This window comes from Macrotis lagotis, chromosome 3 (genome assembly GCF_037893015.1).
Source record: "Macrotis lagotis isolate mMagLag1 chromosome 3, bilby.v1.9.chrom.fasta, whole genome shotgun sequence".
Classification (NCBI taxonomy): Eukaryota; Metazoa; Chordata; class Mammalia; order Peramelemorphia; family Peramelidae; genus Macrotis; species Macrotis lagotis.
This window is the reverse complement of record NC_133660.1, coordinates 226,594,126-226,620,315: the sequence shown is the minus strand read 5'-3', so window position 1 is coordinate 226,620,315 and position 26,190 is coordinate 226,594,126. Positions and strand designations below refer to the sequence as shown.

Genomic DNA, 26,190 nt, shown 5'->3' with positions numbered 1-26,190 from the left:
TTCTAACACAGGTCTTCCTGACTCCATTTGTTCAGTCGTTTTTATTTGTGTCTGACTCTCCAAGACCCCATTTGGGGTTTTCTTGTTAAAGATACAGCAATGGTTTGCCATTTCTTTCTCCAGCTCATTTTTACAGAAGGGAAAACTGAGAGAAACAGGCTTTAAGTGACTTGCCCAGGGTCATATAGCTAGGAAGTGTTTGAGGTTAGATTTGAACTCAGATTCTGACTCTAGGACCAGTGCTCAACCCCCTGCCCTTCTAGCTGCCTTCCTGATTTAATGTCCACTTAATCATATGCCTAGACATTCCAGCACCTCCACAGTTCAACTGTTTTTCTGTTTCATTCTCCTAGTACTCTTCTTCATGTGCTGTAATACCCTCCTCTTTAGCCAATATGGGTTGCTCCATTTTACTCAAACACATCTCCATCTCCCACTTCCTAATCTTTGTAATTTAATTGCAAACTCTTTTGTTTCCTTTTCTTCCTTGAAATCCTACTTTTCCTATAAGGTTAAACTTATATATCACCTCCTCTAGGCTGCCTTCTCTGATTCCCTGCCCCCCCCCCCCCAGCAGGAAACGATCTCTCCTTGCTTTCAGTCCTCAGAGAAATTATTTCTATCACCCTGTGACCCTGATCACAGAGGGGAAGAAGTTATAGAGAAAACTTTAAATTCCAAATGTAAAAGAATAAATAGTCCTTTACTCATGATAAATGGGCACCTCAGAATGGAATGGGGGTATCCAGAGTAGTAGTTAGTTCCTTTTCTTCAAGTGAAAATTGGATGATCTCTATAATCTTTTGACAAGGGAGTATCTGCTTAGAGGTGGGACAGACTAAGTGACCTCCTTTCTAGCTGCATAATTCTATTTTATTTAGGGCTGGTTTTTGGAAAATGTTGACCTTCATCTTAGAAAAGCTTCCTTATTTTTTTTTAAATATATGGCAGCTCAGTCCACAATCCTTTGAGTCCATTGTAAAGAACTCTAAATTCCTCTATCAGAACTGCTCTGGGATACAAAGTAGATAAACTAAAGAGTGAAGTTACAAGTAGTAGAGAATGGATGAATGAATAAATGAATGAATGAATGAATGAGCTATGTTCAACATTTGGGCTAAGCATAGGGCATTTAAACAGAAAATGGAGATAATCCCAGCTATCAAAAAGTTCATATTCTAATAGAAGGAAGAAATGAATATCAGAGTTTTTAGCCTTCTCTACCTGCCTCTCCCCCAGCCTTAGGGTACAGAAGTGACCATGGATCTTTTAAGTTTATTTATCTATCTATCTATTTATTAAGGCAATGGGGTTAAGTGACTTGCCCAAGGTCACCTAGCTAGGCAATTATTAAGAGTCTGAGGCCCAATTTGAACTCAGGCACTCCTGACTCCAGGGCTGTTCTAGCCTTTGTGCCACCTAGCTATCCCTAATGCATCTTTTTTAAATGTCATTTCCATTGATTAAAAAAAAAATCCATTTTTAAAGGTGAATCATTTGATAGTGTCAAAGATTTTGGTGTCCATAATTTCTTTCTAGATCTTCAGTAGCTGTTTGATGAATTATTCTTCCCAGAACAATTGGAATATTATTTTTGCTAATAATAATAGTACTAAAATTTAACATTTCAACCATACTTGAAAGCAGAGGACTCCTGAATTGTGGCACAACTCCAAAATTTACTAGCTATATAGACTTGGGTAATTTGAATCTGATTCTCAGATTTTTTTGGAAATAAAGATAATAGTTTTTGCTTTAAGATTAATGTGAGGAAAGAATTCTTTATACCTTTTAGTGCTATAGACATTTGGGTTATGGTAAGGAATAAATAGGAGGGGACCTATCTTTGGAGGGATTTTAGGAATGTCATTGACTTCAGACTTCTTAACTAAGTCAACTCTGTGGAGGAGGAGTAGAGTGATTCCTCCTAAGGCAGATTTTGGAAACACTGGAATGTGTAAAAAAAAAAACCCAGGGCATCTCCACTGGCCTTTCCCTATGCTTGATCTTATCCTGGGAGTTTATCTCCCAATGAGGTTTGTTGTTCATTCCTTTTCAGTCATGTTGGATACTTTGTGACCCTATTTGGGGTTTTCTTGGCAAAAATCCTGGAGCAGTTTGCTATTTCTTTCTCTAGCTCATTTTACAGATGAGGAAACAGAGGCATCCAGGGTTAGGTGACTTGCATAGAGTCACATAGCTAGTAAGTGAGGTCAGATCTGAACTCAGGAAAATGGAATTTCCTGATTCCAAGTCCCAAACTCTATTCACTGTGCCTACCTAACTGCCCACCCATCTTCTAATAATCTTTGTTAAAAAGAATAAATGAGGGGTGGCTAGGTAGCACAGTGGATAGAGCACTGGCCCTGGAGTCAGGAGGACCTGAGTTCAAATGTGGCCTCAGACACTTAATAATGACCTAGCTGTGTGACCTTGGGCAAGCCACTTAACCCCATTGCCTTGCAAAAAAAAAAACCCTAAAAAAAAAGAATAAATGAAGGAATGAAGGAAGCATTTATTATATGCCAGCCTCTGTGCTAGGTATTATAGATATAAATAAAATAAAAGCAAGCAAGTTGATCCCCACCCTTCCAAAGCTTATATTCTAACAGCTAAAGACAACACATAAAGGGCAAGGGGGAAGGAGGGAAGAAGGTTACCAACACAGAAGCATGGTTTAGAAAAGTTCACCTATCTGTAATTTCTTCATCTGTAATCAGTCAGAGTTTGAATTCTGATGAGGAGGCTGGCCAGAGTGCAGGTGGCATGGTTTGGCAACAACAATGAATAGGAAGCTATGGGGACTTAGAATCATAGCCGAGAGATTAGAGCAAGCAGTTAGTCCAATGCCTTCATTTTAGAGGTCTCAAAGGAGGAAGTGACATGGCTAGGGTCACACAGCTAGCATCTGTATCTTGACCCCCAAATCCATTATTTTTGTCACTATACCACACTTTATTCCAGTAGTCTATAATATGTATGCATATCAACCCTTATATGAAGATCAACTGAATCATTTCCTTCTGTAACCTTGCCAGCAGGAGTTGCCCAAGTGGAGGGAGCATCTGGCTTTTGAACTCAAAATTCCAATGAAATTATCCTCAGAACTCTATCTATTAAGTTTCTGCACAACTAAAACAAGTGAAGTTGCAATTACAAGAGAAAGAGGTGACTAGGAAAAAAATCTTTGCAGCATTTCCCTACAAATGATTTCATATCAAATATATAGAGAGAACTGATACAAATCTATAAGACTAGGAGCCATTCTTGGGAACAGATTGGATATGGGGGAAAATGAGGAAGAGGAGTTGAGAATGATGTCTAGGTTGTGAGCCTGGGAGGTTGGGAGGATGGTGATGCCTTTAGCAGTAATAGGGAAGTTAGGAAGGTTTCAGGGGAAAGATTTATGGATGGAGAGAGGAGTAATATCTGGAAATAACTATATATAAAGCAAAAAATCAATAAAACTTAAAAACAAAATGAGGTGGGGTTGAACTAGCTGCTCTCTGGGGTCTCTTTTAGCTCTAAATGCTGTTATCCATTTTCTTAAGTAACTGGGCTAGGATTCAAACCTAGGTCCTTTGACTCCAAATTCAGTATACCTTCCAACCTCACATAGTAATAAATCAAGTTAAGCAAGCAGGCTTTTATTTTCTACCATGTGTCAGACTCTGTGCTAATGCTGGCCTCTAGAATACATTTCTGGAGGGCTTTATGTTCCACAGAGTGCTTTTCTCATAATCACACCATATGATAGGTTATACCTCACATGGTAATCAGCCCATATTGTTTCTCATTCATTTTCTTCATTTTGTAGATGAAGTAACAAGGGCTTGGGTAAAGCTCTGATCACATGGTTAATATGCATCAAATACTTCAATTTGTTTCTTATCACTACAAGTCCAGAACTCATTCTAGTAGCTTTTATATTTAATGCCATACCATCTGTCTGAAAATGCTGTAGTCTTTCTTCTTCTAAGCCTCTTTAACCTTGACAATATCTCTTCAGTGTCACCGATGGGGACCTTCACTACAACTTTACCAACTTGGATAGATTTTTGGATCTTCTCTGGGAGAACCAACTCATTCCAGGTAAATGGATCAGGAAACACTGTCATTTTTATAATTTCAATGACTCCTAAAAGAATTCTGAAATTAAAGAATTCCAGTGAATTCTTTAATCCCAGTGATAGAGAGGTAATTAGAATCCAAAGGGGAGATCTAAGCCTTGTGCCGACTCTGTCCCTTCCTTTATGAGATAGTATCATTTACCTCTCAGACATCTTGCCTTCAAGATTAAATTCAAACTCCTTTCTCTGGCATTCAAGGCCCTCTACAATCTAACTATTCTGCTTCTCTAGCCTTAGCTTCTATAGCTTCCTTGACATAGGCCCTCATTTTCAATTCATGGAGTTACCTTATTGTTCCTGGAACATACCAGGCTCATCCATGTTTCTAGACATTTGTTTTATCCATTCTTCCTGCCTATAATATCCAGTTCCCTCCTGTTTGCCTTCCTAAACCTTACCTATCTTTAGTCTTGGAATTCTAGGAGTCTTCCTTCCCCTTATTGATCTCTCCAGTTTCTGAATTCATATAAATGAAGGAATCAATGAAGTCAACCAACTCATAGAGTGCAAACTGAGACCCTCCTGGGCACTGTCTACTTGCACTGGCCTTGATGGTTTGTCTATCATACTATTTGTTCCCATTTGGGAAAGTTTTCTTAATGAGACTGAAAAGTATTTTCATTTATTCAAGGGTTTGAGTTGATGGGGAGCCCATCTGGCTACTTTACCAATTTTGAGGACAAAAATCAGGTATATGAATGGAAGAACCTTGTCACCCTTTTGGCTAAGAGATATATTGGTAAGTTTTAAAAGACTTTGGTTAACTATTTTATTTTCCCCTAATTAAATGTAAAAACTGTTTTAAAACTTTGATTCTTACATTTTTGAGTTCCATATTCTCCCCTCCTTCTCCCCCCTCCCCTCCCCTGTCATTGAAAAGTCAAGCAATTTGATAGTTATACATGTGCAGTCATGCAAAACATGTTTCCTTATTAGTCATGTTATGAACAAAAACAGGTTAAAAAACCCTACCATACAATCTGTTTTGTTTTTTTCCCTTCCCCAGTATATTCTTGCCTCTTCCTTCCCCTTTCTCTTGTCTGTCATTTTTCTCCCTCCTCATCTTTTTCTTCTCCCTCTTCTTTTCCCTCTTTATTCCTCCCTGTCTCTCCTTTGCTTCCTATCCATTTTCACTCTCCCTCTCTCCTTTTTACCATGTTCTTTTCTTCTCCTTTTTTCTTTCACCTTTTCTTTTCTACCTGTCCCTATCAGCCCACATCCCCAGCCCTCTCCCATCACCAACACTATTACTTCTTCTCCTGTTCCAATCCCCTGCCTATTCAGGCTCCCCTTTACTGACTTCCCTACCAATCTAGCCTCTCCTTAGAGACCTTCAGTAATGAAAAATTCAGTATCTCCAAGAGCAGCCTATGCCAGTCAGTTATTCAGTCAGCTAGCATTTTTTTAACTATTCCAGCCATTGTGCTAAACCCTGGAGCCATAAAAAAAAAAAACAACAAAAAAAAAGGCAAAAGATAGTTCCTGCTCTAAAGGAACTTACTGTCTGTTGCCAGAAACAACATGCAAACAATTATGTTGCAGACAAACTATATGCAGGATAAATTGGAGATGATCTGAGAGGGAAGACCCTAACATTGAGAGGGTTCAGGAAAGCCTTCTTTCAGAAGAACTTTAGCTGATCCTTTGAGGAAGCTGGGGAAGCCAGGAGGTAGAGCAGATTTTAGCTAGGTCTAATTGTTAGCAATTTTTTCTTCCATTGAATCTAAATCTGCCTCTTTAACTTCCCCTTGTTCTCCTAGTTCTGCAAAGAAAGTATGTATATGATTGTAGTTCCAGACCCAAAAGCCACTGAATCCAACCTCCTTATTTTACAGATGAGGAAATTAGGGCTCAAGGTTTAAAGGGACTTCAACTTGGTATCAAAGGCAGGATTTGAACCTAGATTCAAAGGCACGGTTCTCTTCTCACTAAAATGATAAAAGCCAAACCTCTGTCTTGCATGGCATCCCTTCAGAATTGGGGCCAGGGGGCTTAGAACATGGAATGTCAGTGGTGTAGAGATCTTAAGAGATCTTAAGGCACTTAAAGACAGTAATCACATAATGAGGTGAGATATGGAGGAGAAAGCAATGTGAAAAGGATGAAGTGGGTTTAGAATGAATTGTTCACGTTTTATTGATGCTTTTCATTCAACTGTTCCTACCCCAGAGTCCCTGGAGAACCATCCCTTGTTACAAGGAAAAATGGTGGAACAAAAACAGTCATCTTCTCCCCTTGCTGTACCTCTAGCAGCCTGCCTGTTGTTGGACCACTGGGGGAGATAACTACTTTTCATTACCTGTTGGAGGAAGCTAGAGATCATAGCTCTAGGACTGACGTTAGGTTTTTGTCCAATTTTTTTTTATTTTTGCAAGGCAGTGGGGTTAAATGACTTGCCCAAGGTCACACAGCTAAGTAAGTATTAAGTGTCTGAGGTTGAATTTGAATTCAGACTCTCCTGACTCCAGGGCCGGTACTCTATCCACTGCGCCACCTAGCCGCCCCTACTTGTCAATTTTAACTTAGCAATGCCAGGAGACAAGGAACATTGGAAGTGGTCAAGAGAGCCAGGGAAGACCCATCTGAACCCATGAGGCTGGGAGAAAAACTTAAGGACTCTAAAAGAAATTAACAGAATTACTTTCAGGTATCCCCATAACTCAAACTAACAAAGTGACTTCAGTCAGGTTCATTCTCTTTCCTGTGCATTAGTTTCCTCCTTTGGAAACTGAGGGGGTTGGACTAGATAGTTTCTTAAGATCTCCACTCCAATCTGACATTCCATGTCCTAAGACCCCTCCCAGCTCTGAAATTCTATGTTCTCCCAACTCTGACATTCTGTATTCTGTGTTCCAAGATTTTTCCCAGCTTTATGGGACTATTCTATGTTTGTTTTTCAGTGTTTCAGGATAGAGTATCTCCAGGGATATTTAATAAATTTTAAGACTTATTTTTATAATTAATTCAATTTTCACATGCAAACTGCTGGTGATTAACTTAGATTTGCTTGCTCTCAGAAGCTGGAGAATAGCACACTAGCGCTCTCCAGGGAAATGGTTAGCATAGTGTTTGGAAATGTAGAATCACTTTAGGATCACTGGGGGTGGCAGTGTGTGGGCTGAAATGTTCATCACCAGTTCCTCTCTGTGAAGAGTGAGCTGACAGTATTCTTGACTTCTCTCATGATCTTCTTTGTAGAGAAATATGGGTTAAGCCATGTCTCCAGATGGAATTTTGAAACTTGGAATGAGCCGGATCATCACGACTTTGACAATGTGTCCATGACGATCCAAGGTATTTGCAATTGCACATTTTCTGAGATGGCAGCAGAATGACCAGAAGAGGATGGACTATGGGGTACTCACTCTAGGTGCAAGATGGGGGTTTTCCTACCATTAATGCAAATGCATTTATTTTTATTCTAATGTTTTATTATATATTTGTATATATATGTTTATAATATTTATAAACTTATTTGTATATATATGTTTATACATATTATTTATAGTGCCCCTGGAAGGGCAGTTCAGTTCAAGTTCAGTTTGGTTCTATTCCCAACTCTGCCTTTGACTCACTGTGTGACCTTGAACATGCCCCTTGTCTTCTCTGAACTTGCTTCCTTTTCTATTAACTGAAAAGAATAGAATAATAGGTAGTAGGATAGTCTCTAACTCTGGTTCTTTGACTCTGTGGTTTGCTCAGCTCTTTACTAGATCTTGTGAGGGAAATGACAAAATGATCTACAAGACCTTTTTACATGTATTGTATTATTACATCCTCAAAACGACTTGTAGAGGTCTGCAGAATTATTATCCTCATTTTGCAGATGAGCAAGTTGAGGCAGCTAGGTAGCATAATGGAAAAAGTGCCTCTAATACTAACTAGCTGTGTGACCCTGGGCAAGTCACTTAACCTCTGCTTCAGTTTCCTCATCTGTAAAGGGAGCTGGAGAAGGAAATGGCAAACCACTCCAGTATCTCTGCCAAGAGAATCCCAAAGGAGGTCACAAAGAGCCAGCAATGACTGAACGACAATAACGAGAAGTTGAGATTCAGGTATTAAATGACCTGCCCAGAGTCACACAGTTTGAGCAGCTCAGTTGGGGAGTCTCATGATTCTCAGTTCAACATTCTTTTACCATCATTCTCTTCTTTTGGCCTCTGTTCTTGAGGGCTTTATATGATGTTTGGGGGATGGGAAGGGATGCCATGAAATGACAATGAGAGAAAAGTTCAGCTCAGTATATGATTGGAAATCAGAGAATGTCGTGCAGACTATAAGTTCTATGGAAGGACAGAGAAGGAAGAAAACTGTGTGAAATTGAGAAGCCTGGGAAGAAGACAGGGGAGATTCCTTAAAGAATTGAAGAATTAGGACAATTCTTTGGTATAAACCAAATTGTTTTCAGTCAATGTTTAATAAGCACAGTGTTTGAAAGATTGGGTAGGTATATGGATTAATATATAAATTAATAGAAGGATGAATGAGTTAATGAAAGAGTAAATGGGGGAATGTTAGTGAGTAAATGAATAAATGATCAGCAAATGAGTAAGTTGGGTAGTTAGGTGGCTCAATGAATAAAGGGCCAGGCCTGATGTCAGGAAGAATTATCTTCCTGACTTCAAATCTGGCCTCAGACACTTACTGGCTAGGTGACCCTGAGCAAGTCACTAAATCCTGTTTGCCTTAGTTTCCTCATCTATAAAATGAACTAGAGAGGGAAATGGCAAACCAGTATCTTTTCCGAGAAAATTCTAAAATGGGGTGGTGAAGAATTGGACACAACTGAAAATGACTGAATAATAATAAATGAATGAAGTGGATAAAGCACCAGCCCTGGAGTCAGGAGTACCTGGGTTCAAATCCGGTCTCAGACACTTAATAATTACCTAGCTGTGTGGCCTTGGGCAAGCCACTTAACCCCACTGCCTTGCAAAAAAACCTAAAAAAAAAAGCAAACAAACAAAAAAAATAATAAATGAATGAATAGCTGAAGCAATGACTGCAATTTTTGGATGTAGGCTTCCTCAACTATTATGATGCCTGCTCAGAAGGCCTGAGGGAAGTCAATTTGGGCCTGAAGTTTGGAGGTCCTGGAGACTCCTTCCATCCATTCCCTAAGTCCCCCATTTGCTGGAACTTACTCAGTCACTGCTACAATGGGACAAACTTCTTCACTGGTGAGAAAGGTGTGCGCCTGGATTTTATCTCCTTACATAGGAAGGTAAGTGGGCTTCAGGTGGATCCTTCAGAGTGCTGAACTGGGGAGCTAAAGAAACCACAAGATTTCTGTCAGACTTACCATATATTAGATCCTTGCCCTCCATTGTGCCTTTGCTTATACCATCCTCTATGATTGGAACAAACTGGCCACACCCACCTTTTCATCCTTTAAGAGCCTTCTCTCAAGGCCCAGCTCAGGCAAGATACTCCTTCAATGAAGTCCTTCCAGATCTTCCCAACTTAAAATGACTTCTTATCAAATTAATCATAACACTTTAACTAAATGTCTGCTTTTTTCTTTATTATGTTCATTTTATATCATACTCACGTGTCTAGCAATAGTGGTGGTGCTGGAGTGGAATGTTACTCAGGGTTGATGATCCCTTTTATCCCATGTCTTGGCTACTAGCCAAACAAGTCAAGAAGCTTTTCACTGATCTTCTGCTTACCAGACCCTGTATTAAGTGTTGGGGATTCAAAGCAAGGCAACAAAATGTTGCTGCCCTTGAAGATATTACATCTAATGGCTCTTTCTGATCTACTCCCTGCTTTCCTTTCTAATGAATCAGACAAAAATGATGGGAATGGAAATGGCTAAAAACCCCCATCCTCTCTCAAAGCTAGCTCCATAGCTTACAGCTTACACACACACACACACACACACACACACACACACACAAGTAAAATTTACTGACTTATTTGCTTATTTGTCTTTAAAGATCTGGGTCAGAGTGGCTAGGTGGCACAGTGGATAGAGCACCAGCCCTGGAATCAGGAGGACCTGAGTTCAAATCCAGCCTCAGACACTTAATAATTACCTAGCTGTGTGGCCTTGGGCAACACCTAGCCAGTAAGTGTCTGAGACCAGATTTGAAGTCAGGAAGATAAGTCTTCCTGACATCAGGCCTGGCCCTTTGTTCATTGAGCCACTTAACTGACCAACCTATTCATCTGCTGATCATTTATTCATTTATTCACTAACATTCCCCCATTTACTCTTTCATTAACTCACTTAACCCCATTGCCTTGTAAAAAAAAAACCCTAAATATCTGGGTCAAAGTTTTTCCCAGTATTTAGAAGCTGTTTACACACTCACATGTTTATGTCTGTTTATATATTATCCACATATTCAAGTACATATGTACATACACATGCCCACATAAACACACATATGACTTGGTAATTCTCATTTTTTCACTCTGAGTCCTCAGACAGCACTGGCCCAGTAAGTTGTGAAATCTCATTTGGGGCATTCTCCCCATTGTCTCTCTGGCAATGATACACACAAATGAATGATTCAATGGTCATCCACATTGATCATTAATTAATCATTCACTAGACTCTATTATGTACCAATATTTTTCAAATATTATCTCGTTTACAAGAAGGGAAGAGAAGAATGGGGAATCACCAATTCTGGTCTCATCGACCATGTCTGCTCCATGGTTCCTGTTGATCATACAACCCCCATCCTGGAGTCCAACAATAAGAATTTCCTGACTGGCATGCTTCCTTGAAGTTCCCATGGGTTCTTCCCTTGATTCCCAATACAGCTTCTAGTTAAGCTGGCTGCCTCTTCACAGCAGCCAAGGTGTTGGCACTCTCCATCCTAGGCAATGACTAGGGAAGGGAGAGGACTATCTTGTCCAAGTCTGGGGCCAGGTCAGCCACCAGGGCAGGACAGTTCCCCGGGGAACTGTCCTGGGGAACTGGAAAGAATTGCTTGATGATTTCTCTCTTTGGTGAAGCAGGCACCAATCTCTAATATCTGTATGTCCTTGGTACCCCAAAGGGATGTATATATGGCTTTCTCCTCTCCTAGATTGTAAATTCTTTGAGGGTAGAAATGGCCACTGTGCACAACCCCTTGAACATAGGAAGTATGAAGTGAAAGAAGGGGGTGAAGAGTGACCAACCTCCTGGCCAATGCCTCTGTGGTCTGACAGCCTATCTTGGGATTCTTGCAGGGTGGGGGCAGCTCTATCTACATCCTAGAGCAGGAAAAGGAAGTCGCCGGGCAGATCCAGAGCCTTTTCCCCAATTTCACCCATGTACCCATTTACAATGATGAGGCTGACCCCCTGGTGGGCTGGTCCCAGCCCCAGATCTGGAGAGCAGATGTGACTTATGCATCCATGGTCGTGAAGGTGAGCTCCCTTCTATCTTCCAGGCTTTCTGTCTTTGTGGAACAAGATACTTCTCTAAAGCATTTCATAGATGTCCATACTTGTTCACTTCAATGTGACCAGCTAAAAATTACAAAGAAGGTGGAGGGGACAGGAAGGGAAAGCAGAAGTGGGGAGATACAGAAAGTGGGGGGAGAGAGAAGAGGAGAAAGAAAGAATCCAGAGGGGTGACTAGGTGGCACAGTGGATAAAGCACAGGCCCTGGAGTCAGGAGTACCTGGGTTCAAATCTGGTCTCAGACACTTAATAATTACCTAGCTGTGTGGCCTTGGGCAAGCCACTTAATCCCATTTGCCTTGCAAAAAAACTAAAAAAAAAAAGAATCCAGAATATGTGTCAGACACTGAACTGATTTATAAATATCTGACTGGATCCTCACAACAACCCTGGGAGTAAGTGCTATGATGATTCCTATTTCACAGTTGGGGAAACTAAGGCATGTTGAAGTGAAGTGACTTGAGTCACACAACTAGCAAGTGTCTTGAGGCCAGATTTGAACTTGTCTTCTTGACTCCAGGCCCAGCATTCTGATCACTGGGTTACTTGACTGCTCTTAGGTTTTAGGGGAGAAAGAGAGAGAGGAAAGGGAAAGTGGGGAGGTAGAGAGACAGTCAGACAGAAACAGAGATGGAGAGAGATAGAGAGACAAAGAGAGGGAGAGAGAGAGAGAGAATAGAAAAGAGTGAGAAAGGAGGAAGGAGAGATAGCAAAAAGAGACAGAAAAGTGAGACTGGCAAAGGGATGAGAGAGAATGAAATAAACTGAAAAGACTCTGGGCTGAGTCAGGAGACCTGGGATTTGTACTGGTTCTGACACTAATTGAGGAATTTTTTTTCCTTTCTCTGAGCCTGTTTACCCCACTTTAGATGATGCTTTCCCTCATTTTTAGATGAAGTGATCTCTGAGGCCCTTTCCAGCTCATATGCTCTGTGACTCTCTGGGACTTGAGAAGGGGAATGGAAACACCTCCTGGTGGGGTGCACTGTGGGTAGGTGGGAAGTTTCATTTGTTCCAGGCTACCATTCCTTCTAGGTCATAGCCCAGCATCAGACTCTGCTGCTGTCAGAGACCAACAACACCCTGAACTACACCCTGTTGAGCAACGATAATGCCTTCCTGAGCTACCACCCACACCACTTTACCCAGAGGACACTGACTGCCCGCTTCCAGATGAACAACACAAAGCCACCCCATGTGCACCTAGTCCGAAAGCCCGTGCTCACTGTCATGGGGCTGCTGGCCCTGTTGGGTAAGGTTCATCAACCCATGCAGATGCTGGGCATAAGGTTCCAGAAGCCCTCATTCTCTCTCTCCTACCCCCATCTGTCTGCTTTCCTTTGGCATCTCTGCCTCTGTGCCAGTCTCATTTCTTTCTCCCTTTCACCAGCATGGAATTATCTCTGTCCCCTCAGGCTCTTCTTTTTCTTGGTTCTTTCCCCTTCTCTCATCCCCTTCCTCTCATTTCTGTCTCTTCCTTATTTCTGATTCTCTCCCCTCTGTCTCTCCTGCTCCTTGCCTTCTTTCTTTCTTTCTTTCCCTTTCTGTCTCTCTCTTTCCTTATCTCTTCTTCTGTCTCTTTCTGTCTCTCCCTCTCCCATTCATCCCCCCGCCCTTTCTCTCTCCCATCTTTCACACTTCTCTTCCTCTCTGTTCTCTCTTTTCTCCCTTTGTCTTTTTTTCATCTCTTTCTGTTTCTATCTCTGCCTCCCATGTACATTCTTTATTTCTTTCCCCACACTCTGTTCCCCCTCCCTCCCCCCCCCATCACTTTCTTTTTTTCCTTGTCCCTCTCTTTCCCTCTCCATCTCTGATAGGGACTGAAAATACTATCCCTGGAGTAGGGGTAGGGGATAAAAGAGGATCTAGCGAGCTTAACCTGCTTAGCCTGAAGGAATGAAATTCTAAAGGTGGAAGGAATGAGGTAGGAATGATTTTCCTGGAACCCCTTCCTTCACATCCCATTGATATGTAGCCTCTCCCATGCACTGAAGCTTTACCAATCCAGTCCCTAACCTACAAATTTTGGTCTCTACTCCCATCCTTACAGGTGAAAACCAGCTGTGGACAGAGGCTCACTGTGATGGGCTACTGGTGGACAACAATCATACAATGGGAGTACTAGCCACCTCCCACTGGCCCAAGGAGTCCTCTTCATCAGACAGCTGGCAGGTCACAGTGCTGGTGTATGCTAGTGATGATAATCGGACATCTGCCAACTTCAGTACCATCACCATACAGCTCAACAATGTCCCAGCAGCTACAGGTGAGAGCCTGTAGGGGATTTGGGTGAACTTCCAACCCACTTTTGTATTACATTTTCTTCCTATTCAAGAAACTTCTGTGGGTTCCCATCAGGTATGGGATAAAGCCAGGATGCCTTTGTCTCACTGTCCAGTAAGCATTTTGGTATATTTCTTTGTGTTGTGCACACACACACACACACACAAGCACACATACACACTAAGTTCTAGCCAGCTGTGATATTTCTTAGTCATTTGCTATCTTTGGGCCTCAGTTTCTTTAAAATGAAATAATCCTTTTACTGCCCAATTTACAGGTTTGAGGCAGAAAAAAAGCACTTTATGAAATGTAAAGTACTATGGTCATAGGAACAATTCCTCAAATTCTTTGAGACCCTCCTAACTTCAGTCCTCTAGTCTCTGAATCTATGATTCCACCCTACTCTACCCTGACTAGGATAGGAACTTTGTCCAACTTAGCTAGTCTCATCATTGCTTCTCACAAAACCTCTTCTCTAAATCTTATGCATCCTTAAAAGAGCCTTCTCAACATCCTATCAATTTGAGGAAACCTGCCTCTCAGTGCTTCAACCCTCAGTGAACCACCCCCCAATCTCTCTCTCTCTCCCTTTCTCTGTCTCTCTACCTCTCTTTCCCACTCTCTGTTTCTGTCTTTCTCTGTCTCCCCCTTTCTCTCTTTCTTCTTGTACTGCCAACATCAATATGAAGCATAGAATCACATTGTCCAGGTTTTCCAGTCCTGTCTGATTCTCCAAGACCTCATTTGGAGTGATTTGCTATTTCCTTCTCTAGATCATTTTTACAAATGAGGAAAAATGAGGCAAACAGGGTGAAGTGACTTGCCCTGAGTCACATAGTGTCTGAGGCCAGATTTGAACTCAGGAAGTGTATTCCTGACTCCAGGCCCAGCACTCTATCCACTGAGTCACCTAACTACCCCTCAAATCATAGACCATCAAAAATGGAAGGGAACCTCAGGGATCAAGTCCAACATCTTTATGAGAAGATAGCTTCAGAGAAGGGAAGTATTTCTCTAAGGTTACACAGAAAGTAAATGGTCGGGGTGGCTAGGTGGCACAGTGGATAAAGCACAGGCCCTGGAATCAGTAGTACCTGGGTTCAAATCTGACCTCAGACACTTAATTACCTAGCTGTGTGGCCTTGGGCAAGCCACTTAACCCCATTGCCTTGAAAAAAAAATCTAAAAAAAAAGAAAGAAAGTAAATGGTCCTTGGTCATATCTTGCCCTGTATAATTTTGTCCAACTCAATACCCTGACCCTCAACTCTTGGTCTGAACACATTATTATGTCTTGGCCCTTTGACCTTAACTCTCTATCTACGAAATTGTAACCAGATGGGGAACTTCTAAGAGCAGGGGCTTCTTCCTTCTCCCATTTGCCTAAATTATAATGCATCACATCATAGTCCTGGGCACATGAAGGGGATCAATGGCAGTGCAGTTAATCATAATAGGGGAGGGGGTGAGGGAATTGATGAACACTAAGACTGGTCCTCTTATCTTCTGCCCTGGTCAGGTCCCATGGAGAATAGACATCATGTGTTAAGGAAGAATATGACAAACTGAAAGGCATCCTGGGGGAGGTATATGGCATGTGAAGACTGAACACTAACCCAGACAAAGATCCAGTCAGGGAACTGGACATATTTTTCACCTGGAGAAGAGAAAGCAAGGATTTGAAGTATCTAATCTATGGAAGAGAAATTAGTCATATTCTGCATGGTCTGAAGGCACTCACACACAGAGAATAAGGAACCAGTGTGATTTGCTAAAATGAGTGCCCAGGTTTAGAGTCAGTGGAACTAAGTTCAAATCATAATTTAGTCACTTATTAACTTTATGACCTGGAGCAAGTCACCTAACCTTTCTGTACCCCAGTTTCCTCATCTGTAAATGATCTTTTCTCACTTTCTGCTCCACATGAAGGGATTCACCTGACAGAGAGGTTTTGGTACAAAGTGGAAAATGAGTCCTTTTAGGGATGGAGAATATGACCAATGGAGGAGTTTTTGGTTTATTTTGTTTGATTATGCATATTTGTTATAAGGGTTTTATTTTTGTTTTTTTCTTTTTTTAGTGGGAGGGGATTTGAAGAGAAAATGGATTGTTAATTGAAAAAAAATAAATTTTTTTTTAAAATCAGAGGGTTGGACTAGATGATCTCTAAGTCTATGATCCTATGAATCTTTTAATAATCCTACAGCCTCAGCACTAAATGGGGCTTCTTCATGACCCCATCTGGGGTTTTCTTGGCAAAGATCCTGGGGTGCTTTGCCATTTCCTTTTCCAGCAAACAGGGTGACCCAGACATTAAGTGTCTGAGGTCATTTCCTTCTCTAGTTCATTTTACAGATGGGGAAACTGAGGCAAACAGGGTAAAATGACTTACCTAGAATCAAGCAGTTAGGAAGTATCTGAGATTTGAACTCAGGAAGATGAATATTCCTGACCCCAGAATCTAAACTCTAGCTACTTGCTCTTCAGAAGGCATCTACTCTTACCCAAATCTGAAGCAAGACTCTCAACACCAGTCCTAATGGGAGGTCATTCACACAGCCATCAGAAAATTCACTGATGGAAGACTACCTCTGGAAGGCAGATCATTCTGCTTGTGGAAAGCTCTAATTGTTGGGATGCTTTTCCCTTACCACAAATTGAAATCTGCCTTCTTAACATCTTCTGTCCCACTGCTCCTACTTCTTCTGCCTGAGATCAAACAGAGCTAATCTGAGTTCCCTTCCTCATTTAACCTTCAGATACTCAAAGACAGGGACCACATCTTCAGAATTCTTAAAGCCCCCTTGGCCCAATCCCCTTTACCTTGCCAACCTACCCTGTTTCCAGTCTTCAAACATGATTCATTTTCTACCCAACTCAACCTCTCCTGTTTATTGAATCTTGGATCCATTTCTCTCCAGACCTTGTCTACATGACCTACTATATGGACAATAATCTCACCAACCCTTTCCTGGAATGGAAGAAACTTGGCTCACCTGTCTTTCCCACCATGAAGCAATTTCAGCAGATGAGAGAGACTGAGGTACAGCCAAAGCTATTTGGTGGGGGGAGAGCCTGGAAGAAACAGGACTAGATGATGAGAAGAGATAGTCTACAGAATGGGAATAAGAAATGGAAAAAGGGGGCCAGAGCGGCTTTGGGAAAGACAGGGAAAAGATTCATGGATGAGGGATGACAAGAGGGACACAAGGGATCTAGATGAAACTAAAATTCACATCTCCTGCCTCTAGTTTTATGATTCATTTTACTTTATTCCTAGATCTTTCATGTGAAAGCCCAAGAGAAAAGAGGAACCAGAAAGACCCTTGGTCTGGGGGATATGGTCAGAGAGATGAAGGATTTACATTTGTCCTTACTCGGTGAAATGAATCATAGGACTAGAGGCAGGAGATATGAATTTTAGTTTCTTCTTTCTGGGAATCAGTTTCCCCCTCTGTAAAATGAAAGGGTTACATGTTTCCTCAGAGCCCTCCCACTGCTGACATTCTACAATCCAATTCCATGAGTCCAAATACTTGGAATAGTCATCCAGTTCTGTGTGAGGAGATTGTCTAATTCCTATAACCAGCTCCCGATGTTGTGTTTTATTTCTGTAGGATGCTGTAGCCATGGGCCCATTTCCATTTCCTGAAAATGGTCGGCTGACCCTGAAGCAAAAACTTTCAATACCATCAATTCTTCTCCTTCATGTGTGTTCAATGCCACACCTGCCCCCAAACCAGGTACAATATTGGGGTTCTCTGCCCAAAAATAAAGCATAAAACTCTACCCAAGACTTCTTCTACATAATAATTAGGTTCTTATCCCAGCCCATTTGTACAGTAAATATGAGACTGAGGATCTGGATTCAGATTTCAGTTCAGCTTCAAGAAATTGAAGTCATCAGGCCACTATCTTAAAATACCAGTCATCTCAGAAAGGGAGCTATTGAACACCTAAGAAATTGGAGGCCTCAGGAGCAGTGTGAAAAAAAGCCCAGGGGAGAGAATGAGCCAAGTGGGGGCAGAATAAGGGAAGGAAAGTGGGAAGAAGCAGGCCTTTCTGGAACTGAGAGACCTTCTTAGCATGAAGTATGAAGAAGGGGCAGGTTTAAGAGGAAAGGGAATAGCTTCCATTTTTGAATATGTTTATATTATTATCCTAATGGGACATCCATATGGAGATGCCCAACAGATAACTCAAGCTAATCACCTGAAGTTTCAGGCAAGAGATGAGGCTAGAAATGTAGTCTTGCACATCATTTGAATACAGATGATCATTGATCATCTTTATCATTGATAAGGTGAAAAAATGTTTTAAAAAAGAATATCAAGGTCAAAAAAGGATGATGGACCAGCAAGGTAGACTGACAAAGAGCCATCAACACGCAGGGAAGAGGAGAATGAGAAGAAAGCACTGTCATGGAGGCCAAAGACTATCTAAGAGAGAAGGGGAAAGTGGACAATATTGAAAACAGAGGAAATATGAAGTATGAGAATTGAGAGAAGACCAGGGGGCTTAGCAATTGTAGTAATGGAAGTCCTTGCAAAGAGCAGTTTCAGGTGAATGATGGGGTCAGAAGGCAAATTTTGAAAGGTTGAGGAGAGTGGATAATGACTAAGAAGTGGACCCTGAAAAGGGAAAAAATATAGGGTAATAAGGATGTCTGGGTCAGGTAAGGTTTAGTTTTTTTCAAATTAATTAATTAATTATTTTTAGCATCCTTTTCTTTTAAAATTTTGAGTTCCAAATTTTCCTCTCTTTCTCACCCTAAGAAGGTAAATAATGTCAATTGTGCATGTGAAATCCTACAAAACATATTTCCATATTAACCAGAATTTTTTTATAAAGAAATAATAGAATAAGTGAGAAAATTAAACTTCAATCTACTCTCAGAGTTAATCTATTCTCTCTCTCTGGGGGTGAAGAGCATTTTTCTAGATCAATAAATCCTTTGGAATTTTCTCAGACCATTGTATTGATCAGAATAGTCAAGTTCAGGTAAAGTTTTTAAGACAGGGAGATCTGGGCTTTCCTATCAGCAACCGGGAAGGTTCCCTAGGCAGGAAGTTCTAAAGTCTCTTGACCTTTCAGACTCCAAATGTAGTGCTCACTCCAGAGGACTGGGATTCATTAATTATGAACTGGCTCTATTCACACTGACAAGATTTCTTTTTCACTTTACCCCTGGATAGGTCAATGGTGTCCGCATCTTGCCTCTCACAAGAGGGCAGATCACTGTGCTTTGGGATGATAGCTGTGTCAACTCAAAGTATGTATATGTGATCCTGTGAACCCCCTTAGGAATGTGGGATCTCAGAGCTGGGAGAGGCTCTAATAGTCTTTAAGTACAAACACCTAAATTTTACTAATGAGGAAATCAAAACCCAGTGTCATGGGCTTCTTGTGCTGTTATAAGCACTCTCTTTAAATGGGGGGGGGGGTAACTCAAAGGGAATATTCTCTGAGAGTATGTATGCACTGACTTCTTTTATCTTTCATCAGGGGAACATAGACTATCAGAGGAATATCCTTAGAGACCATATCTTTCAACCCTCTCTCTTTACAAAGGAGGAAATTGAGACACAAATAAGGGAAGGGGCTTGGCCAAGGTCATAGAGCTGATTAGAGGCAAAAGCAAGACTATTACCATCTGCCATTGCCATTTCTGTAGCAAATTTCTTCTACACAAAGTGATTTCCTCACAACAGTTCTGTTAAGTGAAGTGTGTCAACAATACCATTTCCCTCTTTTTTAAATTATTTTTTTATTTTAAGCAATGGATTAAGAGTGACTTGACCAAGGTCACACAGCTAGGCAATTATTAAGGATCTGAGGCTGGATTTGAACTCCCATCCTCCCAACTCCAGGGCCAGTGTTCTATCCACTGTGCCACCTAGCTGCCCCCCTTTTTCCTCTTTTTATAGGTAGAAAATTGAGACTTAAGAGCAAAAATTTGCCCAAGATTTAAGATGATAATGTTTGTCCTTGGTTCTCAAAAAAGACCATGACATCAGGGAGGTGATGCCATGACAAGCACAAGAATTGGATTTGAGTGAGAGCGGCTGTGCTAAATCACCAGCCTCACTTTCTCCTCCAGAACCATCTGGGTCCAGTGGTCAGATATGAATCAGGATGATTGGAGATGGCCCTGGAGCAAGGCAATCAGGGTTAAGTGACTGACCTTGGAGTCAGAAGGACCTGAGTTCAAATTTGACCTCAAGACACTTGATACTTATACAAAATGTCTGAGGTTCAATTTGAACTCAGGTCCTCCTGACTCCAAGGCCAGTGCTGTATTCACTCTGTCACCTAGCTGTTCTTAGCCCAGAATACATAGAAAAAAAATAAATGTTGAGATAGATGCAATCAGGCGCGTGCTAAAGCCAGCTCAAACCCATACTGAGAGCTGATTGTTAAATTTTCAGTGTGAATATTTATATCTTGGAAATCAGCAAATGCAACAAATTGGCTTGGATTTATTGTTTTGTTGATTATGTAGACCTAAAAAAATGAGAAAGACAATATTAATAATGCAAATTCAATTTAAAAGTATGTTGGACTTCATTTTTTTTTCAGTTAGTTACTAAAACATTTACTATCATACCTTTGAGCCAAACTCCTGTGTCTTGGTTTCTAGTCCAGGACTCTCATCCGTAGACATCAGTGGAGAGAGATTTGGATTTGAAGCCAAAAGAGATGTAAATTCAAGTCCCAACTATGACATTCAATCTTTTTTTTTCCCTTTGCTGAGTCATAGGATTTTCCAGTAGACTTGTGTATAGACTTAAATGCTAGGAGACTTGGAGAATCATAGTGCTGAAAGGGACCTTAGAGAGATTGGTTGACCAGAGGGTCCTCTCAACCTCAAGATGGGAATCAGAACCCAGGGAAGAAAAGTGTCCAATGGAAAATCTTGCAGCTATTAAGTATCAAGGACTGAGAACCCTGCCTCCATCTGTCCTTATATACCCTTTCTCTGAAGGTCCACAGTAAATCACCATGGGCCTATTCCTTCCCTTCAGTTTCCCAGTTCAGTTGTTAGTCTCCCCCAATTGGATATGGTCCCTATAACCCAACCATGGCTAGTCTCCAATCTGAGCTCCCTCTGACCCCAGGCCCCAACAACCTTTTTTCTCCCTTTTATTCTGGCTCAGATACCAGAAGGGAGTCCTCTAGATTGTCAAATTGGGCTTCTATTATACAACACTGCCCCCTTCTGTCCTTTTGCAAGATCACTCACTGGAGCAACATCCAGTAATTTTGAAAGAAAAGCATTCATATTGGAATTGATAACTGAGTTGAGCTTTGAATGAAGCTGCAAAAAATGAATCAGACATAAGAAAGGGGGATTGTTTTGTGTTTTAAGTAGGAAATGGGATGCCACATAGATGGAAATTTAGGTAGTTCAGTCAAGCTGGAATGAGAATATATAATCTGAAATTAGTCAGAAGAGGGAGGTTGGAAATATATTTTTTTTTATTTTGGGGGGCAAGACAATTGGGGTTAATTGAGTTTCCCAGGGTCACAGCTAATTAGTGTCAAATGTCTATGGGTAGATTTGAATTCAGGTCCTCCTGACTCCAAGACTGTGCCATCCAGCTGTACCAGGATCCAGATTTCAAAGGTTTTTTTGTTTTTTTATTGTTCAGGGATTTTTTGGCAAGGCAATGGGGTTAAGTGATTTGCCCAAGGTCACACAGCTAAATAAGTATTAAGTATCTGAGACTGGATTTGAACTCAGATCCTCCTGACTTTATGACTGGTACTCTACCTATTGTACCACTAGCTGCCCCCTCAAAGGGCTTTAAATATCCAACCATAGTATCTGTGTTTCAATTGAATCATATTCCAAATTCCCCCCTCTCCTTCTTTCCTTGATTTACCCCTTACCCTGGGCTATGACTTGGCAGAATTAGCTGTTAGCCCTAATTCATGAAACTATGAATTGAATCTTCATCTGATCCTGACCTTAGTCCTAACCTTGATATACTTGACCCAATCCTGACCCTAAACTTGACCCAAAGGACAAAACTCATAGAAAGCAACAAAAATTTGTGGCGAGATGAATTTTGGCTCTATGATACTTTCTTGCCCAAGAGACTTCTATGGTTCCCAATTGCCTCTAGGCTAAAATATAAAATTGCCATCTCGGTATTTGAATTTTGTTGCAATGTGACTCAAGCTTATCTTTCCAGCTTTATTTACATATTCCCTTTCATGAGCATCTCATTCCAACCATATTGACTGATATATGACATTCCTGTATATGACATTTCATCTATCACCTTAATGTCTTTGCCTATGCCTAGGATTTATGTCCTCTTTGTCAGCCCTTAGAATAACCTTAGATTTTTTTTCAGGTACTGCTACCTACTACAAATAGCCTTTTTTGATGTTCCTAGTTGTTAATGTTTACCCTTTCCCCTAATTATATTATATTTCTTTATCTTTTTAATGTTATATTCTCCTACACTGTCACAAACACCTTGAGGACAGATTCTATTTTTACTTTGTATTTGTATCTCATGAGCTGAGCATGTCTTACATATAGTAGGGGCTTTAAAAATGTTTTTTGAATTAGATTTATGAATGGGAAAATTTTCTGATAATTGGAGAGGTCCAAACATGAAGTGGGCTGAGGAGGCAAGAGGTCTCCATCACTGGCTGGATATCTACTTGTTGGGATCCATTCTTGTCCCAAGAAGATATTCTTGGTCAGTTTTGTGACATACTCTGGAGCAATTAGATGGCACAGTGAATACAGTCCAGGGTCTAAAGTCAGAAAGATTCATCTTTATTAGTTCAAATCCAGCTGCAGTTTACCAACTGTGCAATCCTTGGCAAGTCACTTAACTCTTTTTTTTTTGCCTCAGTTTTCTCATCTGTAAAATGTGTTGGAGAAAGAAATGGCAAAACATTCTGCTATCTCTGCCAATAAAATCCAAATTGGGGGGTGGTTATTAAATGATCTTGTATCTTTCAACTGAGGCTCTAAGCATGACTCAAACTGGAGGGTCTTTCTCATAATTATTCTCCCTCTGTTCCCCCAAAGGTGTCTAAGGACATATGAGGTTGAATTCTCCCAACATGGACATATTTACAGAGGGATCCACAGGAAGGAGTCAACTTTCAACCTTTGTGTCTTTGCTCCAGGTGAGACTCCAAAGTCCTGGGATGTTTGCTTTTCCTTCCTCCACACCATCCCTAACTCAACCTTTCCAAGCTATTTCCTTTGGTCTCCTCTCCTTCCTCCCAAGACTTCACACCCCCCACCTTTTAACATCTCTCCCCTGAGATTTTCTCAGCCCTAGCATCCAAACTCCTTTCATTCTTCCACAGATGATGCCAATGTCACTGGCTTCTATCGACTCCGTGCTGTGGATTACTGGGGCCGCCCAGGCCCATTCTCCATCCCTGTTTACTACAAAGAGGCAGTGGCATGAGGTGGGCAATGATCCAATAAGACAATCCTTCCTGGAGAACTGAACAGGCTGGGAATCCTGAGACTGATATTCCTTGAGGAGAGACACCTGTGGTCTTGTATTTGCATTGGACCTAAAGTCAAAGGGCTCAAGCTAGAGTTCTAGCTTTAATACTTTACAGCTTTGTGAGCTTAGATACAGTTTGGACCTCAGTTTCCTCATCTGTAAAGTGGGAGTTATTATATTTGCCCTCATGAAGTAATTATGAGGAAAGGGCTTTTTTAATCTCACAATTAATACTCTATCAGTCATCCTGTGTAGTTTTTGAGGCCAGGTGTGAGATGATGGTCCCTCCTTCCTGCAGGACCAACATAGCAGTACTGGCCTCCTTGCTCTTTTCTTCCTTGACAGTTTGGTGAAAAGGCCTCTAGAACTTGCTTCCTAGCAATCATCGTAATAATCATTGTCATCCAAACTCCTATTTCTGTGTCCTTATAATACTGGCAAAATGCTTTCCCCATAGGAGTTATAAAAGGTGAATGATCCAAGGATTAGTTACAGATGAGGAAACCGAACCAAGAGATGAAGGGATTTGTCCAAGAAGGCCCTCTTGACTCTCAAGTGAAGTTCAGATTCTTTCACTTGGTCCTTCCCAGAGAGACACCATCATTCCTTTCTCTTCCATCCCATGTCACTCATCTTAATTCACTATGCTTCTCAGTTATCTTCTTCTCATTAGCTAATCAGTACCTGGTCATCCCTTCCCCATCACTCTACCCCATTTCCAGTTCCAGAGACATAATTAAATCAATTCTGTCATTGCTTTGGAGGGAGGTTAGGGTGGGCAGGGAAAGATCGGTAAGAGGGTAAAGAGGGGTGAGGGTGGGTGGAGCAGCAGTCCATGGTGGCTGGGGAGGGGAATGGTATCATCTACTTTAAGGCTCCATTCATTACCCCTATAATCTCCCAAACCCAATTATGCCTCCCTGGCCACCAATGCCCATCTATGTTATATTCCCAGCACAGATGACTTTTGGCACATATACTTTTAAAATTCTTGTTCCAGTCAAAATGCTCCATGGGTTGTTCTCTGAATCTTACTTAGACCATCCCCTATTCTTGGGACAACTTCTTTCCACACTTCTATTGGAATTTTTACCTATTCTTTAAAGCCCACCTCCTCTATGAAGTCTTCCTTGATCTCCTTTGTTTGTAATGACTTTCTACCTTAGTCCTTCCATGATATTATTATTTCTGGAACGAAGGCCTTCATTTCCCACAAGACTTGGACTGGATATACTAAGGTTTTGATGGGAGAATTTCCTATAAGGTAAAAGGTTTAAAAAGTGGGGTCAGTACACTTACACACTGTTGAAGGATCTGTTTCATCGGTCCAACCTTTACAGAAAAGAATTTGGAATTCTGTGAGAAAAATCATTAAACTGCATACTCTTTTGGTTAGAGATATCAACATACCCAAGCTAGTCAGAGAGAGAAAAATAGACCATTACATACTAATATAAAAACATCCTTCTTGCAGTAGCAAAAAATTTAAAAATAATTGAGTGCCTGCCCATTAAATGAGGAGTAACTAGTCAAATTGTGACATGTGAAAGTAAAAAGAGATTGATATTCTATGAAATGGATGTGGAACAATGGCTGTATGATCCCATACAGAGCAAAGTAAGTAGAATCAGCGAGGTGCTATACCCAATGAATACCAAAATGTAAAAGAAAATGGCATCCAAGAGCAGTGCAGCTCTCTGATCAGTGGGGGACCTTGTGCATAGGTTTTGCTGATTGGTTTTGTTCTAAGAGTTTTCTTTATTATAGGGCAGATATAATAAGAGAACAAAAGGGAACAATATAACTTTTAAAACCTGTTTTTAAAAGCAGGATTGAGTGAACAGTCATAGGAAAGGAAAGAAGCAGGCAGAGGAGAAAACAGAACATGTGATTATGACCCCAGGAATCATGACTGGACACAAATGACTTTAGAGCCTTGGCAAGTGACTTCAGTATTCTTCATCCTGGGCTCAACCAGGTGCGACAGTGGATAGAGTACCAAACCTGAAGTCAAGAGGATTGAGTTCAAATCTAGCCTCAGACACGTACTACCTGTGTGACTCTGAGCAAGTTACTTAACTTTGCCTCTTAAATAAAAAATATTCTTCAACTTGCCCCTGAAAAATTCTCAGGAAGACTCCTAGATAGCAGGTAGCACAATAACTTAAACATTGACCATAAAGATGATGTTCTTATATTGCTATATCCTTTAGGAATCAAAGGAGATGAAAGTGGAAGTTGATTGTAATTCCTCTGGAGCTGTGGGAATTTATACTCACTTCATATGTGTGGAAAATACTGATTCCTATCATTATTATTTATATTGTTTTCATGACTTGATTAAATACTTTTGCTATTGGACTTATGTCTCTTTTATGGTCTGGCAATAGAGAATAGATTGGATGGGAGTTCAGGTTGTGAGTGGTGTGACTGAGTCCTCCAAATACCCAAATAACCTGGGAATAACAAGCGATGTATATTATAAAGTATGATTGCATGTTATAAGTATGTTTATGTCTTATCCTACTACTACTTTATGACTTCCATGAGGCCCGGGACCATGCCTATCTAAACTTTATTACATTGTTAGTAAATTTAAATCAACTTGCACATCGAGTGGGTAGTTTTCTCATAGCCTTTTGAATTGGAAAATATTGTACTCTTACTTTATAGTTGAGAAAACTAAAGTCTCCAGAGGTTCAGGGACTTGTCATAGCCATGTCTTCTGACTTCAAATCCAAGACTCTTTCCTACTCCATCATGCTTATAAAACAATGATGATAGAGAATACTGGCTCTGACTGCATCAACAGCTATTGCTGTTTCCTGATCTTATTAAGGTGTGGTGTGTGTATGGGACGGGGTGGGGGTGGGGGCATCA

General features: G+C 40.9%; 1 protein-coding gene across 1 annotated transcript; it reads left to right on the top strand.

Moving 5' to 3' along the window:
• The first annotated feature begins 3,825 nt into the window (after positions 1-3,825).
• On the top strand, positions 3,826-25,888 carry LOC141518187 (alpha-L-iduronidase-like). The gene is made up of 12 exons (XM_074229989.1): positions 3,826-4,092; positions 4,762-4,869; positions 7,329-7,424; positions 9,152-9,354; positions 11,322-11,501; positions 12,573-12,789; positions 13,588-13,803; positions 16,741-16,862; positions 17,437-17,562; positions 19,015-19,091; positions 22,875-22,975; positions 23,162-25,888. The coding sequence occupies exons 2-12, from the start codon at positions 4,773-4,775 to the stop codon at positions 23,263-23,265; spliced, it is 1,539 nt and encodes a 512-aa protein (XP_074086090.1). The 5' UTR covers positions 3,826-4,092; positions 4,762-4,772; the 3' UTR covers positions 23,266-25,888.
• Positions 25,889-26,190: the final 302 nt, after the last annotated feature.